The sequence below is a fragment of the Dreissena polymorpha genome, chromosome 13, assembly GCF_020536995.1.
Source record: "Dreissena polymorpha isolate Duluth1 chromosome 13, UMN_Dpol_1.0, whole genome shotgun sequence".
Lineage (NCBI taxonomy): Eukaryota > Metazoa > Mollusca > Bivalvia > Myida > Dreissenidae > Dreissena > Dreissena polymorpha.
In genome coordinates this window covers 14,407,474-14,427,977 of record NC_068367.1, presented here as the reverse complement: position 1 = coordinate 14,427,977, position 20,504 = coordinate 14,407,474, and the positions used below count along the sequence as shown (strand labels likewise).

The 20,504-nt window shown below is 33.2% G+C and overlaps 1 protein-coding gene across 3 annotated transcripts in view; it reads right to left on the bottom strand.

The window, feature by feature from the left end:
• Positions 1–19,264, bottom strand: part of LOC127855772 (peroxisomal carnitine O-octanoyltransferase-like) — a 53,167-nt gene extending 33,903 nt beyond the window's left edge. For all 3 annotated transcript variants that reach the window (XR_008037728.1, XM_052391575.1, XM_052391574.1), the window contains exons 1-11: positions 19,057–19,264; positions 10,648–10,726; positions 10,102–10,164; positions 9,493–9,575; positions 9,212–9,284; positions 8,767–8,805; positions 8,511–8,562; positions 8,218–8,292; positions 7,613–7,688; positions 4,971–5,088; positions 3,725–3,883 (exon numbers count right to left, since the gene is read on the bottom strand). Coding sequence is in view for 2 of the 3 variants with exons in the window: in XM_052391575.1 (XP_052247535.1) it covers positions 3,725–3,883; positions 4,971–5,088; positions 7,613–7,688; positions 8,218–8,292; positions 8,511–8,562; positions 8,767–8,805; positions 9,212–9,284; positions 9,493–9,575; positions 10,102–10,164; positions 10,648–10,726; positions 19,057–19,136 (897 nt within the window). In the remaining variant the exon portion in view is untranslated. The remainder of the gene's footprint in view (positions 1–3,724; positions 3,884–4,970; positions 5,089–7,612; positions 7,689–8,217; positions 8,293–8,510; positions 8,563–8,766; positions 8,806–9,211; positions 9,285–9,492; positions 9,576–10,101; positions 10,165–10,647; positions 10,727–19,056) is intronic.
• Positions 19,265–20,504: the final 1,240 nt, after the last annotated feature.

The window sequence follows — 20,504 nt, the reverse complement described above, 5'->3', positions numbered from 1 at the left end:
TATATTATTTTTTTCCACGCATCATGTATTTTTGCAACGATGTTAAATTGGAATTGAAGAAAAAAATACTACTTTAAGACGCTGGTTTGAGTGTTGTTTTATGCTTGAACAAAACCATCACACAGTCTTTATTGTTTTGTTGCGAATCATGCTAAATAAAAACATACTCTGATATATGAGCTTATGTTAAACATGTTTAAACTATTATGAACATACCTTTTTAAATTCTTGCTTAAGCTAGATTTGAAAATAAATAATTGCGAATATATGACGCGTGCTATTAAATCATAAAGAATACATCTGAAATGTATATATAATCCAGACTTATTATTCAATAGGTACTTCAAAACGTGTTGACGCAATGCCAAGTCAAACGACTTTGTGATGCAGATTTTATTGGCCTTAAAAACACAGTTGACAAGTTACAAGCATGCACAAACATTGCAGCTTTTCGGAATTATTTGAAGTTATTAAAGCAAAGATTATCAAACTCATACGATGACGCAGATGATAACACCAACATAATACAAGTTTATCATTATATGTTAACGTGATATTATGCGTATCTAACAGTATATGCTATGTTTATAGGTGTCTATCGCAACCGTTGTTTATTTTTGGTGTTTTCACTTCATATGTACTTATATTTGTTAATGCAGCATCAACATACTAAAACGATATCCCGGAAAGAGAAAAATAATGCATTTGAATATCAATCGTACTTTCGTTTTGAAAACCGCCGATAGAAATGATTCGATGTACGATATGAATCTAACTTTTGTTTTAGTGCAGATTCGCTCATACGACACAAAGCCACTATTTTGTTTTACGGATCATTTTGGTTAAGAGGATTGTACAGTCATGTAAAATATCGAAAATAATATATTAATTTTATAAACAACTGGAAGCAAGATGAGTTGTAGATAATTGGTCAGTTACCACATTTTAACTAACTCTTTGACCCGTTAATTCTTTCAGCTCAATTCAACAGTGAAAAATGCACATAATATCACTTTAAGAGCCTTTAAACTATTTGTTTCAGATAACATTATGCAATCAAAGTATATGTTGTATTCATAATTAAAAACACATATCTTGATTCATTCAAATTCAATTCAAAGAGTGGAGAAGCATTGAAAACATGAATAATATAATTATGTAAATATTGATACAATACAAGATATGGAACAGACCACATGCATTCCTCCATTACAGGAAATAAGGGAATGCAAAGCATTGAAGCAGATCAGAAGGAGCAGGTTCTCAAAGGATCACTTGATGCACAGCAGATTGATTAGGCTTGGATTAAAGGGATCTTTTCACGCTTTGGTAAATTGACAAAATTGAAAAAAGTTGTTTCAGATTCGCAAATTTTCGTTTTAGTTATGATATGTGTGAGGAAATAGTAATACTGAACATTTACCATGGTCTAATATAGCCATTATATGCATCTTTTGACGATTTTAAAACCTAAAAATTATAAAGCGTTGCAACGCGAAACGATTGAATAATTTGGAGAGTTCTGTTTTTGTCGTTCAATTTTGTGAAACTACGAAGATTGCTTATATAAGGTATAAAATACGTCACATATGTGTACTCGGCGGAATAGCTCAGTAGGCTAAAGCGTTTTTACTTCAGGACTCTGGCAGGACTCCAGGGGTCACTGGTTCGAAACCTGCTCCGGGCAATGTTATTTTCCTTTTTTTAATTTTATTCTTGATTTTTTACTGAAGCTTTTACTACCCAATGTTTACATTTATCAATATAAAGCATTTAATGAATAAGTTAAAAAATGCCAAAATCTGTGAAAATGCCCCTGAACCCTTGAAATGGGTACTGAAACTTTATATATTTGTCTAAGAAAGCAAAGCAATGCCTAGTAAGCATCAGGATCCGCTACCGACGGGTAGATATATTGAACCGAACTTACGATTTGCCCTCACGAGAAATACCGACATATTCACAGCAGTCTTGGATCTCACCGAAAAGAAAATAGCATAGAAATCCTGACGCTGGTCAATAAATTAAAGTTCCTCCAAGGAATCAAGGGCATTTACAGATGCGTATAAGACAATGACGGTACAGAGTTCAGGACCAAAAGGGTACGTGCAGTGCCCAGACGGTCAGTGTCAGGAACCTAGAGAGAACGTGCAGTGCATAAACGGACGATAAGGACGTACATGGTACGTGCAGTGCCCAGACGGACGATAGGGACCTAGAGAGTACGTGCAGTGCCTAGACGGACAAAAAGGACCTAGAGAGAACGTGCAGTGCCTAGACGGTCGAAAAGGACCTAAAGGGTACGTGCAGTGCCCAGATGGACGAAAAGGACCTAACGGGTACGTGCAGTGCCCAGACGGACGATAAGGACTTAAAGGGTACGTGCAGTGCAAAGACAGACGATAAGGACCAAAAGGGTACGTGCAGTGCCCAGACGGACGATAAGGACCTAGAGAGAACGTGCAGTGCCTACACGGACGATAAGGACCTAAATGGTACGTGCAGTGCCTAAACGGACGATAAGGACATAGAGAGTACGTGCAGTGCCTAGACGGACGAAAAGCACCTACAGGGTACGTGCAGTGCCAAGACGGACGATAAGGACCTGAAGGGTACGTGCAGTGCCCAGACGGACGCTAAGGACCTAGAGGATACGTGCCGTGCCCAGACGGACGATAAGGACCTAGAGAGTACGTTATGTGCCAAGACGGACGATAAGGACCTAGAGGGTACGTGCAGTGTCCAGACGGACGATAAGGACCTAGAGAGTACGTGCAGTGCCTAGCCGGACGAAAAGGACCTAGAGAGTACGTGCAGTGCCTAGACGGACGAAAAGGACCTAACGGGTACGTGCAGTGCCCAGACGGACGATATGGGCCTAGAGGGTACGTGTAGTGCCCAGACGGATAGTTTCAGGCGAGGAAATACCAATAAGCCTCCACGGCTCAAATTACATGTACATAACTGAGGTAAAAGCATGATTCAAATAACATCAGCAGAAAACCAGTCCAATACACCCAAATAGCCCAGATAACTTATAACAGGTGTTTTTTTTTCAGTTCTAGAAGCCGCAAATTGCCAACAAACTGCCTCGCCTCAAGACAACACTACAAACTGCTACAAACTTCAAGTGTTGCAGATTTATATCCTTAAGCAGAATACATTATTATGCGGAGAGAATGGTGAAGCTTGTAGAGGAACAAGACCAAACGGAGAAAAGAGTCAGTTTAGAAGAAATGAAAACCATCGTCAAGTCTCTGTTCAGAACTTCACTGCACCAGGGCAGCTACCATCAGCTGTTCACACTCGAACACTTGATCACCTTCAGACTGCCAACATGACACAATTCTAAACAACCAAATGCACAATAAATTTTAAAATATATTTGTTGACTATACACGGCCATTATTAGCATCATAGCCTCCAAGTGAAACGGCGATAAAGAAAACAAGCATCACAATAAAAAGAATTTTTGAAACACCTCTCGGTGATATGCAAAATTAAATGTTAATTTAAACCATAAATTGAAATGATTAAAGCTCTAAAAGCATATACTTACTGTGTTTTTGTTTACAATCTATTCTTGTTATAATAAAAGTGTACTTTTTATTTGCTTCATGATCAATAAATACTACACTTATACATTTTGCAAAGAGAACTCACAGTGCACATGGTTCGCAATGAGCTTCTTAAAGGCGCTAAGTTTGTGAATACGGAATAGTACCTTCATTTTCCTCTTAGCGTTGAACTTCTTGATGTTGATCTGTGCACCCTCCATGTGTTCACCGGACGCTGCGATGCCACGGACCCACGGGTGGCGCAGCGCCTCCTCTGCCGTCAGTCGCTCCTTGTCATTCACCTTCAGCAGCCTGCTTATCAGGTCCTTAAGTGAAGTGAACATTGTGTTTACATGTGTATGTGTTTTGAGTGATTTCTGTATATATCATGTTTAAGAATTTGTTCTAAGCTGAGCTTACTCTTCTGTTTGCCAATTTCATTAAAAGAGCACATTCGGCCAAACATTTATTTAGCTATTTATGTCAATAACCCATAAGAACAAGTGGAACCCTGAAAATAATGATATGACGTACCAAAGTGTTTAACAATATGTCATTAAATAAAGTAGAATCTTTGTTTGACAAACGTACGAGGTCCCGGTTGGTGATGGATGAACGATTTCTTAGAAAAGGTAAAGGCAATAATGGGTAATTTGGCTGGGAATTATAAAAATACAGCACAACAGTGTTAGTGTTTGACAATGTTATCACTGAGTGAAAGTGCTTGACAAAAAAGTAAATATATGTTTTAAACTTAAATATCAAGTAAGAAACATGACATGACAAGTGAACCAAAACTGATTGCTACTTTGTATTAGTTTTTTTTTCAAATATTTGTAAATATGAATTTTTTCTTAGAAATTGATATAATTTATTTTTATACATCTCCAAAGTTGATATTATTAAAAAAAACTAGTATAAAATCATCCTCATATTAATATGTAAAACTATGTATTTTTTATATTTTGCAAAATAATTCAATACAAATACGTAGTTTCCTTACACATATATTATTGAATTTTGGCAATTTTGAAAATAAGTATCCTTTTGGGTTATGGAAACCATTATGGACACACACATATAGCTTAAAAAGGACAGTACGTTCACTATTTGCCACTTTCATAAAGATGCCGTTGTCATAAAAGTATGATGAGAAAAGATTGCAAGGCACTGCTTTCTTTCCATTTAATGAATTTTAGGAATAAACTTAAATCGATCATATTCTGAACATCGACCACAATTTTTCGAATGCAAAATTCTAATAATTCGCAAAATTCTAATTTCAGAATACAGAATTTAGAGACAAAGTAATTAATTTTCAATACACTCAACACAAATGAAATGTATTAAATATTGATTGCTTGGATACATATTACAATTAACCGGTTTCACTTTAAAACGCAATTTCCTCACCTTAGAATTTATTGTGTTTTTGTCCCAGTACGTTGAATTAAACTCATAATCTCCTTTTACAATCTTCTTGTACATTTGTTGTTCACTGTCATGGTTGAAGGGCTCGTAACCACACAACCTAGTTTAAATATTAAAATGCACTATATGTTAAAAATCGATTAAGAACGTGGCAGCGGAACGAAAGCATTAAAGTTTGTCTTTGCAAACAAAAAGTTGATAGTCGCTTGTCGCAGAAGTATAACTTAAAGTAGCTATTATATTAAGAGTCAAAAATGTGCTTATTTCAGAATCGAGAAACATGAAAAAAGTATTTTAAAAAGAAACATGGCAATACCACAAAATCAGGATTTTAAGACTTAAACAATTAGCTTACTTTAATTAAATTAAAAACCTCTGTCTACACACACTCTCTTAACAATGTCCCCATCCCAACTGCAGCTTAAACATCACACTTTTCTTAGTTCTGTTTTAGTAACAGTGGCCTTGCCCTTTATATGACTGATCCCAAATATTATCATGTCAATCACCTAATGAAAAGGGGAATAAACCGGTTTTCTATTTAAGAAACAGTGACCCAAACCTTAATCAAAATAGTACCATGGAATATCACACTATGTCTGCATTTAAGATACATGTATGCACATATACAGGTAAATATCTCCATCGAAACTCAAGTTATTTAGTGGTAACCATCTTTTTATTTTAGAAAGAGTGATCATTACAAACCCCACATAATATCCACAGATACATGTCTCTACGCATGCTGTATCAAACGTTTAGTTTAGTTTTGTAAATGCAGACTAAAGTACTTGGTCTGAAATCGCCAGTTTTATGCCGAAGTCAATACAGTTGATTTTATAAATCTTTTGGTGCAAAGAGAATATTAACTGTGAACGCTTCGTTAAATAGAATATACATACGTTTCCAAAAGTATCACTTTAGCTATCCCATGAAGACAAACTTAACGATAAATAAGAACCACAGCTTTCTTATTTTATCTATTGTTTGCACTTTCATCTGTCCATTGGACGCGATATCTATAGTTATTTTTTAATGGAACTGGGCTTAAAATAGTCAAAAGCTTAAATTGAAATTACCGTTTATAAATAAGAAAGCATAATATTTACCCTGTGAGGTAGAGTTCAAATTATAGATTTAAAAGCTGAGAACAAACTAAGTCTACGACATACAATAATTTAAATTTAGTAGATTAACATTACATAATAACCTAGGCAAACATTTATTTTTTAAGAAATGGAACCCAATTAAAAATCGGAGTGCAAATGATTTCAAGCAATGTTTTAATATTCCATTTAAGATAATTTGGTATAATTATAGTTTTTCTAACAAACAATACAATCACAATATTAAACAAAAGGTATGTGTACACCAAAAGTACGACCTAAATAATCTCTTAATTAAGTAACACAGAAACTCAATTGGGCGTTATCTGACATTGAGTCATCGGGGTTTAGTGTCTGCCTTATTTGTTTGGTAGTTACATGTATTCATTAATTTTATCTGCAATTTAATCGTGCACTAAAATCAATTATTATTGTTTCTATATAAACATGAAAAAATATTGAAGATATCACAAATATAACTAAATAATTATGAAATCTCAAGCTAGGTCTGCATTTAGCAAATTATTCAGCGAACACCGTTTTTCTAAGTTACACAGACATTGACCTTGACCATAGTCCCACTGCTCTGAAATGCAATCCTAATATTTATCTGCATGCGGGCATTTTTAATGATGAAATAATCGCGTGACCTACTAGTCATCGATCAGACCCGATCGAAGACTGAAATCTTCACGGAGTAAAGGGAGTTTTCCCTGCAAAGTTCACGGACCTAGGTACCATTATTCAATTTAACGTATAAAAAAATTCTAACCGTTCTTGCCGTTACATTATGCATCAAAACTAACTTTCCAGCGCCGTTTGAATCTTTGTTTAAATACATTTCAACTGGCTGACATTTTAAACACACGAGTGATTTCATTGGTCAAAGCGAAGGTGCGTTTTTACTCAAGGAGATTTCTTTCATTAATCAGGTCTGATTGTTGACGAGTAGGTCACGCGAGTTTCTATCGTGTTATTTCTGAAAATTTGACCCAGCATTTGTAAAAATATTACAAGAAATGTACATTTCCAGAAAGGAAAATCATTTCTGCGTTGAAATCGCTGCACAATTGATGAAGTTATGGATGTTCAAAGCGTTGCACGCTGTTTTCGGGTGATTTTGAGTTGAATACCTTGTTATAAATATATATAGAAATTTTTTTTGTCAGAGAAGTTGATTTTTCGTTATAATTTGATTACTTTTCATTCAAAATGATGTTTTACTAATTAATATCATAGCCACACGCTAACCACCTGTGGTTTTAAAGGCTTTATTTCCAGCTCTTAGATACTGACGAGCAGCAAACAGCATAACACCTGAACAGACTGCGAGTTACTCTGGTTTTATGCTATTTGCACATAACCATTTTCACTTTGCTTCTAAGTGGGAATAGTTAACATGTAAGGGGTATGAAACACAGGTTTGTGATCTTTTCTATGTTCACCAGTTTCTTATCACCTTATCACAAACATACTGTATGCAATGACCCCAGAGCAAGCAAGTCCCTTTCCACTTACAGAATGTATGCAATGACACCAATGCTCCACAAGTCAACCTGTGTGCTGTACAGCCGGCCCGTCACAACTTCAGGGGCTTTAATTGAAACAGAAACAACATGTTCAGCAAAGAAAGCATATATCTTTAAGGTAATAGCAGGGGATCAACTAGCATAAATACTTTTATTAGGGTCTGTGCATCGATAAAAAGTACATAGACATGAAACTATCATGTCGCTTGAGCGCGAAAATAAGAACCTAGCGATTGAACAAGTGTACAAATAGAGTTCATTTATTACAGCAGGAAAAATTCATACCATAACTACAGAAAGGGCACTCCGAAGTTGACAATAAGCATTAAGCAAGTACCGTTAAACATCAAGCTTCCGATTGGCTTTTCTTTTTAGCAGACACCATCCATACTATTACCAAAGAAAGGGACCAACAAGTAAAACAATCAGAATTAATTAAAACTACAGAAAGGCTAAACAAGGTTGACAATCATAATTTGTAAATGTAACATCAAGTTTACAAATACGATTTTCCTATTCCCACAAGCATAATCGATATCATTACTACAGAATGAGTCCACTTATGGTGACACTCAGAATACAGCAATCTCTTACCGCAGTAGCCTGGCGTGCAACACACTGTGTTGGCCTTAACCTGCTCTTCAATTATCTTTGATAAACCAAAATCAGCTAAAATGAAAATGAGCATGCATTTATTTGTTTCTTTTAGAAAGTTTAAAAAATCCGCAAAACTATCAATATATATGTATTTACAAATAAAAAAAGGGGTGGAATAATGCATAAACGAGAAAAGATACGCATTGCAATGTAGATCTAATAGTAAACAACACCAGTAAAATTTATCAGTAAACGATTCAAAATATTCCGTATATTAAAATAATGCTTGCCTATTTTTAATTTGGCATCTGCTGCTGAGCTTTCGTACAGTAAATTTTCGGGCTATAAAATAAATATAAAATGTACACATAATTATCATGTAATAATAAAAGGAATAAAAACAAAAAATAGGTCTATTCTGCAAATATACATGTTTCTTCGATATTTAAACGTAATCTGAAAGTGTTTAGCTTAGCGTTTGTAATAAAAACTCTTATTGAATGCTTTTAGTTAAGAATGGATGTGTTCAATGTCACAAAACTTTACCTTAAGGTCTCTATGAATAATCCCGTTTTCATGGAGATACTGAAAAAAGTAATTATTAAATAACAACAGTTTGAAATGCTAAAGAACAAATAAGAAGATATATTTCAGTTATTTAAAATAAGCACTAAGCAATAAACATGGTCATGAAGTGCAAAAACACGGATTTAGTTCGCTAGCAAGAAAATGCGAAGAAGGTATCCGGACAAACTGCAACCGGACAATAAGCACACTGCGTTTTGTTTACAATCACGGACAATCGGCACCGCGTAAGTTTGTCGACCAGGACAATTGGCACCCGACTCAATTGCAAACCCGGACAATCGGCACTCGATTTTAGGCTAAGAAACAGTGTATTTTTTCCTATAAAGACATTTGATTTGCTTTAAATTTGCTTCGAAAGAAAATCTTTAGCAACATGGAAGGTAGATCCTGGGACCATTTTTACCTGGACTCCCCCAAGCATTTCTTTCACAGCAAATGCAGCGTCCTTCTCGCAGTAATGTCCCTTGTTCACGATCCTAGAGCATGGATCGCAAAAACGTCAATAGTTAATACATGATTCGTGACAAGTGTATGTAGAATTTGTAATCCTATTTAAAAGCCTTTTCGTTTTTCAATGTTAATTAGCCCATTTAACTCATGCAGGCTTAGTAAGTAAGTATTATCTACGTAATAGCAATCGGTAGGATTTTTTAGCAAAGGATGCTGACATATACCATTTAATACCTTTCAAATAACTCCCCTCCAGTAACCAAATCTAAAACAAGCAGTATCTGAGAAGGCGTCTCATAAATTTCCTTCAGTCGAATCTGAATATAATTTTATGTATGTATGTTTAGCATGTTAATCAAGGACATTTAAACTACACTTCACAACATTTTAATGCCTAATTGAGTACTTGTATTTAGTAATAAAGGCAAATTATGATACAATTAATTAAATAAAGATTATTCAACTTGTGTTTCTTTCAAAAATAAAGTCCTATAACCATCTGTGAATGAAAGACTTCAGTGGTATTGAGCAAATGATGAAAACTTGTATTATCTAGCCAGACAAAACAAAAGTAAATTAATACATGTTTTATTTAAAAATACGTTGTTTCAATAAAATGTTAAACAAAACATCAATGAAAAGAAAACTGTATTCGACTATCTCAATCGTTTTATATTGAATACTGTTGTTATATTACAGTTAATGATATATATATATATATATATATATATATATATATATATATATATATATATATATATATATATATATATATATATATATATATATATAAATTATATGTATATATAGATATATGCATATATGAACATCCTGACCACTTACCACATTTTCATGTGTGATTTTCAGAAGAATTCCTATTTCTGTGCGTTCAACTTTTCTGTCAACCTTGGTTCAACACATCAATCATTTTGTATATGAAATTTAATATGGTATGAATTTACAATTTATGTCAAGTTTATATATATCTTTGCAGCTGATCTTACCCGATAATAACTTTAACATGAATGACTAATTATGATGTACATGTTAACAAAAATTAGAGGTTATCTGTAAACATTTCATTATAATTGAAATTACGAGAACGATTTGAATAAAGTATAATTTCTTATTAGTATAAAGTAATGAACTGTGTAAGTGTACCCTTTTTTCTTTCGTTTCATAATATTGAGCTTTGTGTTAAGTAACTGCGTTATCACTGTTTGCCAGAGCACAACCTTGCATTTGAAACTTGCATAAACATCACAAATAATTTTTAATGCTTTACATTCATTATATTCAATGTGGTTCGAATTTACAAAACGTTTTACGAAACAATATTAATTTTATTGCACATTTACTGCATTATATTTTACTGAAAAATCATGCTACCTTTTTCTTGATGATCTTTACTGCCCATGGTTGACCTGTTCCGTTGTGAGTACATTTGAAGACTTTAGAAGTTGCGCCACTGCAAAGATTGAAGGCATACATAATGGTGTCTTTTTCGACCGTAAATTTTGTTAAACACTTGGCTTACTAAAATTGCATGGCTTTATTATCCTCTCCACAAACGGGTTTTATAATGGACCATATCAATTAGCTTTGGAAATGGTTTATATAATGGACCATATCACTTAGCTTTGGAAAAGTGTTTATACATGAATAACGAACCATATTACTCAGCTTTGGGAAAGGTTTAAATAAAGGCCCATATAACTTAGCTTTGAAAATGGTTTATATAATGGACCATATCACTTAGCTTTGGAAATGGTTTATATAATGAACCATATTACTTAACTTTTGGAACGGTTTATATAATGGACCATATTACTTAGCTTTGGGAACGGTTTATATAATGGGCCATACTACTAAGCTTTGGAAATGATTTGTATAATGGACCATATCACTTAGCTTTGGAAATGGTTTATAAAATGGACCATATCACTTGGCTTTGGGAACGGTTTATATAATGGACCATATAACTTAGCTTTGAAAATGGTTTATATAATGGACCGAATCACTTAGCTTTGGAAAGGTTTATATAATGCACCATATCACTTAGCTTTGGAAATGGTTTATATAATGGATCGTATCACTAAGCTTTGGAACCGTTTTTGTTAACGAACCATATTACTTAGCATTGGAAATGTTTTATATTAGTGGACCATATCACTTAGCATTTGGAAATGTTTTATACAATGGACCATATTACTAAGCTTTGAATGGTTTATATAATGGATCAATTCAATTAGATTTGGAAATGGTTTATATAATGGACCTAATCACTTAGCTTTGAAAATGATTTATTTTATGGACCCTATCATTTAGCTTTGGGAACGGTTTATATAAATGAACATATCACTTAGCTTTGGAAATGGTTTATATTATGGACCATATTACTTAGCTTTTGAATTGGGTCATATAATCGACCATATTACTGAGCTTTGGAAATGGTTTATATAATGGACCATATTGTTGATCTTTGAAAATGGTTTATATAATGGACCATATCACTTAGCATTTGAAATGGGGGTTTTAATGGACCATATCACTTAGCTTTGGATATGGTTTATATAATGGACCATATCACTGAGCTTTGTAGATGGTTTATATAATGGACCATATTACTGAGCTTATGAAATGGTTTATATAATGGACCATATTACTGAGCTTTGGAAATGGTTCATATAATAGACCATATTACTGAGCATTGGAAATGGTTGATATAATGTACCATATTACTGAGCTTTGAAAATGGTTTATATAATGGACCATATTACTTGATCGTTGGAAGTTGTTTATATAGTGGACCATTTTACTGAGCTTTGGAAATAGTTTATATAATGGACCATATTTCTGAGCTTTGGAAATTGTTTATTTAACGGACAATTTCACTTAGGTTTGTAAATGGTTTATTTGATGGACCGTATTACTTAGCTATGGAAATGGTTTATATAATGGACCGTATCACTTAGCTTTGGAAATGGTTTATATAATGGGTCGTATCACTTAGCTTTGGAAATGGTTTATATAATAAACCATATCCCTTAGCTTTGGAAACGGTTTATATAATGAATCATATCACTTAGCTTTAGAACTGGTTTATATTATACACCATATCACTTAGCTTTGGAAATGTTTTATGTAATGGACCATATTTCTGAGCTTTGGAAATGGTTTATATAATGGACCATATAACTTAGCTTTGGAAATGGTTTATATCATGGACCATATTACTGAGCTTTGGAAATGGTATATTTAATTTACCATATCACTTAGCTTTAAAAATGGTTTATATAATGGACCATATAAATAAGCTTTGGAAATGGTATATTTAATGAACCATATAACTTAGCTTTAGAAATGGTTAATATTATATACCATATCACTTAGCTTTGGAAATGGTTTACATAATGGACCATATTACTGAACTTTTGAAATGGTTTATATAATGGACCATATAACTGAGCTTTGGAAATGGTTTATATAATGGACCATATTGCTGAGCTATGGAAATGGTTTTTATAATGGACCATATTACTGAGCTTTGGAAATAGTTTATATTATGGACAATTTCACTTAGCTTTATAAATGGTTTATTGAATGGACTATTTCACTAAGCTTTGGAAATAGTTTATATAATGCACCGTATCACTTAGCTTTGGAAATGGTTTATATAATGGGCCGTATCACTTAGCTTTGGAAATGGTTTATATTATGGACCATATTACTTAGCTTTTGAAATGGTTTATATAATGGACAATATTACTGAGATTTGCAAATGGTTTATATAATGGGCCATATCACTTAGCTTTGGAAATGGTTAATATAATGGACCATATTACTGAGCTTTGGAAATGGTTTATTTAATGGACCATATAACTGAGCTTTGGAAATTGTTTATATAATGAACCATATCAATTAGCTTTGGAAATGGTTTGTATAATGGACCACATTACTGAGCTATGGAAATGGCAAACATAATGGACAATTTCACTTAGTTTTGGAAATGGTTTTTTAATGGACTATTTCACTTAGCTTTGGGAATGGTTAATATAATGCACCGTATCACTTAGCTTTGGAAATGGTTTGTATAATGGGCCGTATCATTTAGCTTTAAAAATGGTTTATATAATGAACCATATCACTTAGCTTTGGAAACGGTTCATATAATGAATCATATCACTTAGCTTTGAAAATGGTTTATATTATGGATATATCACTTAGCTTTGGAAATGGTTTATATAATGGACCATATTACTGAGCTTTGGAAATGGTTTATATAATGGACCATATCACTCAGCTTTTGAAATGGTTTATATAATGGATCATATTACTGAGCTTCGGAAATGGTTTATTTAATGGACCATATCACTTAGCTTTGGAAATGGTTTATATAATGGACCTCATCACTATGCTTTGGAAATGATTTATTTAATGGACCATATCAGTTAGCTTTTGGAACAGTTACTGAGCTTTTGAATGTGTTCATATAATGGACCACATTACTGAGCTTTGGAAATGGTTGATAAAAAATGGACCACAATACTGAGCTTTGGAAACGGTTTATATAATGGACCATATGCTTGATCTTTGAAAATGGTTTATATAATGGACCATATCACTCAGCCTTTGAAATGGGTTTTTAATGGATCATATCAGTTAGCTTTGGAAATGGTTTATATTGTGGACCATATCTCTGAGCTTTGTAAATGATTAATATAATGGACCATATTACTGAGCTTTCGAAATATTTTATATAATGGACCATATTACTGAGCTTTGGAAATGGTTTATATAATAGACCATATAACTGAGCTTTGGAAATGGTTGATATAATGGACCATATTACTGAGCTTTGGAAATGGTTTATATAATGGACCATATCACTTAGCTTTGGAAATGTTTTATATAATGGACCATATTACTGAGCTTTGGAAATGGTTTATATAATAGACCATATAACTGAGCTTTGGAAATGGTTGATATAATGGACCATATTACTGAGATTTGGAAATGGTTTATATAATAAACTATATCACTTAGCTTTGGAAATGGTTTATATAATAAACCATATAACTAAGCTTAGGAAATGGTTTATTCAATGGACCATATAACTGAGCTTTGAAAATGGTTTATATAATAGAACTTATCACTTAGCTTTGGAAATGTTTTATATAATGGACCATATTGCTGAGCTTTGGAAATGGTTTATATAATGGGCCATATAACTGAGCTTATGAAATGGTTTTTGGACAATTTCACTTAGCTTTGTAAATGGTTTATTTAATGGACTATTTCACTAAGCTTTTTAAATGGTTTTTTATATAATGCACCGTATCACTTAGCTTTGGAAATGCTTTATATAATGGGCCTTATCACTTAGCTTTGGAAATTGTTCATATAATGAATCATATCACTTAGCTTTGGAAATGGATTATATTATGGACCATATTACTTAGCTTTGGAAATGGTTTATATAATGGACCATATTACCGAGCTTTGGAAATGGTTTATATAATGGGCCATATCACTCACCTTTGGAAATGGTTTTTATAATGGACCATATTACTGAGCTTTGGAAATGGTGTATTTAATGGACCATATAACTGAGCTTTGGAAATGGTAAATATAATGGACCATATAACTGAGCTTTGGAAATGGTTAATATAATGGACCATATAACTGAGCTTTGGAAATTGTTTATATAATGCTCCATATCACTTAGCTTTGGAAATTGTTTATAAAATGGACCATATTACTGAGCTTTGGAAATGGTTTACATAATGGATAATTTCACTTAGCTTTGTAAATGGTTTATTTAATGGACTATTTCACTTAGCTTTCAAAATGTTATATATAATGCACCGTTTCACTGAGCTTTGGAAATGGTTTGTATAATGGGCCGTATCACTTAGCTTTGGAAATGGTTTATATAATGAATCATATCATTTAGCTTTGAAAATGGTTTATATAAAGGACCATATCACTTAGCTTTGTAAATGGTTTATATAATGGACCATATTACGGAGCTTTGGAAATGCTTATATAATGGACCATATCACTTTGCTTTGGAAATGGTTGATATAATGGACCATATAACTGAGCTTTGGAAATGGTTTATATAATGGACCATATCACTTAGCTTTGGAAATGGTTTAAATAATGGACCATATAACTGAGCTTTGGAAATGGTTTATATAATGGACCATATCACATAGCTTTGGAAATGGTTTATATAATGGACCATATTACTTAGCGTTGGAAATTGTTTATATAATGGACCATATTACTGAGCTTTGAAAATGGTTTATATAATGGACCATATAAATGAGCTTTGGAAATGGTTCGATATAGGAATGGCGAGTTGCTGTCATTAATTGGCAAAATTAGTAAAAATTAATGAATACTTTTAAAACGAAACGCTAGACACAATCTCAATGCAAAAATAACATTTATATAAATAAATATACGTTATGAATTGATGAACTCATGTCGCCAGAATCAATCTAATGGAGATTCTTTGGTGAAACTGTATCACTTTGGTGTTCAAATGCATATTCTTGATACATTTCAATTAGTAAAATGTCAGATCAAGGCCGAAATCATTTTAACACATACATGCACTTAATATCAAATATCAATGGTTTTCAACCGCTACCGTGAATAGTTGCATACGTTTAATAAGTCTATGAATAAAAATTGGCAACAAACTTCTCTCCCTAAAAAATAAATAGATAAGGATATAAAGTGCGTCTTGACAATTTTATATCGGAATAGATCGAAGAACATGACTTATGTTAACTGTCAACGCTAATTATTTTAAAACTAGATAAGTGTGACATAAAACCTATAAAAATGATTATCTAATACTTATATCAACTTTAGCTGATGGCTCAGAAGCACATTTTATTTTCAGAAGAGTTATTATTTGCAATCATGTCATGGCTGAATTGCTGTATTTTATTTTGACATGCCTGTGATTTCAGGCAATTATAATGTATCATATTACTCGAGTCTCTCACGAACATGACGAACGGGTGTTACTTTTACTTAAATAAATTATGCATAATTATGTTCACATTTTGTTTTAAGACGGCTAGATCCGAGACCTACGTGAAGATTGCCGCGTTGCAGTTAAACTACCCTGTCACTTATTGCCACATTGACACTTAAAGTGCTATTATGGGCAGTTTTCACAGTTGAATTGAGCTGAAAAGAATTAACAGGACAAAAAAAGTTAGTTAAAATGTGGTTACTGACCAGTTATCTGCAACTCATCTTGCTACCTGTTGTTTATAAAAATATATATTATATTCGATATTTTGCATGACTTAACCAGTCCTCTAAGCCGAAATGATCCGTAAAACTAAATTGTGTCTTTGTGTCGTATGAACGAATCTGCAGTAAAACTAAATTTAGATTCACATCGTACATCGAATCATTTCTGTCGTCAGTTGTCAAAACAAAAGTACGCTCGATATTCAAATGCATTATTTTTTCTTTCCGGGAAATTGATTTAGTATGTTGATGCTGCATTAACAAATATAAGTGTATATGAAGTGAAAACACCGGAAATAAACAACGGTTGCGATAGACACCTATAAACATAGCATATACTGTTCGAAGCCCAAAATATCACTTTAAAGGGATCTTTTCACGCTTTGGTAAATTGACAAAATTGAAAAAAGTTGTTTCAGATTCGCAAATTTTCGTTTTAGTTATGATATTTGTGAGGAAACAGTAATACTGAACATTTACCATGGTCTAATATAGCCATTATATGCATCATTTAACGATTTTAAAACCTAAAAATTATAAAGCGTTTCAACGCGAAACGATTGAATAATTTGGAGAGTTCTGTTTTTGTCGTTAAATTTTGTGAAACTACGAAGATTGCTTATATAAAGTATAAAATACGCTCAGTTTGTGTACACGGCGGAATAGCTCAGTAGGATAAAGCGTTTTTACTTCAGGACTCCGGCAGGACTCCAGGGGTCACTGGTTCGAAACCTGGTCCGGGCAATGCTCTTTTCCTTTTTTTAATTTTATTCTTGATTTTTTACTGGAGCTTTTACGATCCAATGTTTACATTTATCGATATAAAGCATTTAATGAATAAGTTAAAAAATGCCAAAATCTGTGAAAAGGCCCCTTTAAGAAACGCTCGATGAGAATCACGATGTTATAACTCAGTTAAATTAAACAAATTATTATGGTGTACATGTAAATAATAATTTTAATAATAATAACAACAAATGATTAATTAAAGTAAATTAAAGTGGTGTCCTTGTGACTCGTCGCGGGTTCCTTTGAACATAAACGCCGGCTCTATATGGAATCAAACAATGAGATTCGGCTGTTACCGTTGCTATTAAACACGTTTTCGAGTGTATTCCCACAATACAATCCATGTTTGTATAGTCACCAGTTGATTACTGGCTTAGATTTATTAAGTGTTCTTACAGAGCAGATTGCGTGTTAGACTCGCATGTAGAGTCGTATAAATGAGTTTTATCGAAGACGAGCAATAAAAAAATCAATTAACATGATTCGGCAAAAAAGTTAATAAAATACGTGCTCCATCTACAGTTGACAACTCTTGCACTCTACCAAATAGTTTAAACAATGCAACATAAATGCTGCAATAAACAAACACAGAACAATACTTAAAAATAACATTGAGTATTCTGCTAACAATCAATCCCTAATAATTATATGAAACAGAATGTTCTTCAATAAAATAATGCTTGTTTCTTTTGTCCAGTCGAAGAAATTATCAGGAAAGGGACCTTAACTTTCAAATTTTATGTAAACGGATGGATATGGGGCGGTACAATTTGAACATCGGTGTCTTTTACGATGCTTCAAACAAATAAACATTTCTTTACATTTGCTTCATGGGAAGACTTATACATACATGAACGACGGAATGCTCGCACAGTTGTCTCTGTTAAAATGATTTTTTTTCGCAACATCTAGTAACCATTCACACGAAAGCACAAGCACATACAGTAAAAGAGCATGACCTTCATAACAATGAAGTGCACCTTTAAAGTACAGCATACATTTGTTAGTAAATATCAGGCTTTATGTGTCAGGTGTGGCGTTTTAGAGGTTACACAAATTTAACTTTCAGGATTTTATTGGTCCTAGCCCACAGCCTTCCACCCCAGGCCAAAGCTTGTCCGGAACCTTCTTATGGCTAAATAACTTCAGCTTATTTTGAAATATTGATGTAGTTTTCTTTATGTTTATTTACTCATTCTTGAAAAACAGAGTTCTCACACAGTTGTCTTTCGTAAACGGACATGCTTTCGGAATCCCCTTATGACAATTACATGTTAGCGCACTCACACGTGTTTAAAAAGCATGGTGTTGATAAAAAATTATAATGTTTTAAGTACAGAATGCATTTGTAAGGTAATATCAAGGTTTAAATGTCATGAGTGTCGTTTTATGAAGTTACAACAATTTATCTTCCAGGGGTTCCCCACCCTAAACCATAGCATGCCATAAACCCACTCGGGACCAAAGCGACCTCAGGGTTTTGTTTAGTGTTCAAAATTTGAGTAACAACGAACTTGGCCGCGCAATGCTTCTGATACGGAAAATGTCCTCTAAGTAATAACCAAAAAAATCAGCAACATGTTAACAAAATTGTTTCAATTAACTAATTTTGTTTTCATATTATTCTTAAAATAAAATTTAATGTATTTGACGTAGTTTCTAGTAAACAGTGTTTAATTAATACGGGTACAGATGATGTCACTTAGCAAATTAATATGATTTATTTACCAGCCCAATTCCTTTTGGACAGTATATATATCCTCAAATGCGCGTTTTTTAACACTTTCCGTTATTCGAAATTCCGGCATTTTGACGCACAACACAGAATTTGAATGGAATAAAACGTTGTTGACAACGAGTAGACAGCTTGATCATTTATGGTAACACGAGACTTTAATTTACGACGAGTTATATAAAACACAACTTAAAGCGCCGACCGCTTAATGCAGACTACTTTTTATGGATATGTATCGTGGATAGAACGCGAAGCCGTACAGTCAGCGATATCTTCGGAAAACGCAGCAAATATTGGGATGAAATGTAAATGCAGTTTAAACAGAACATAATCATATATCACATCAACTAGCGATGCTTGCTATTTGTTGTTGAATACTTATTACTCTTTAAAATTATCAGACGGAGGCGAAAAAATGAGAAGACACAAATATAAAAAGCGTCTTTACATATTATTTTGGTTGATCGTTTCAAGTTACATGGCGTTGCATGTTTAATACAACTACTTTACTCTTGATTGTATCAAACTGATAAACTAGCTAATATACGATTAAAATATAGAATTTTTCAGTTTTCAGAATAATCTGTAAACTAAGGCATGTGTCTTAAGAAACGGTTGGTAAATACGATTCCAGGTCATAGGCTGCAATATCTGCTTTAAAGTGACATAAGGTTTCTTGGTTTATTGTAAGCAGTACATGACTGTGGCTTAAACACTATTTGTTTTTGTCCCAAACATTTGTAGATGAATGTCCATGTCTGCAGCATATCTAGTTCTCTGGATCTATTGTATAATCCGATTCAAAACAAATTCAAGTTTGCCCCTTGCCCTATTGTCGACGTAATAAAATTAATCAAAGTGTTAGATAAGATAGAACCCCAGAACAAAATGACATACCCGGTGTGTGAAGGAAGCTCAACCTGTAGATAAATTGAAGCAAAAAATTGTATAAAACTAATATAAATGGGCCACCTTTTTGCACATATAAAACCATGCTTTCATCTGACTTACTCGACAAAAACATGCAATTTATTTGATTGGTCCCTTCTATGAACCCATGTAGGTTTTGATAAACTTTCAAGTACCTTTCATGTCGAGCGTGTAATCATTCACCAGGGTCCCGTTTTATCAAAGATCGTACGACAATGTTAACTTACGATTGAATTTTGTAATTTTAAAATGTAAGTGAAAATGATTTGTATGTTTCAAATATAAAGGATATTTGACAGCTACTTTGAAAATGAATGGAAATGTTCAACAAAAGTAATTATAAATGTGACGGTTACGTATTTATGGCGCTTCGAAAATTGCATCGTAAGGTGAGAATGTCGTACGATCTTTGATAAGACGGGCCCCTGGTCTTTAGTTGCGAATGATTTAACAGTTTAGGCTCTCTACAAAAGCAACACCACTTAAGGTAACATTAAGTTGTATTGAATTT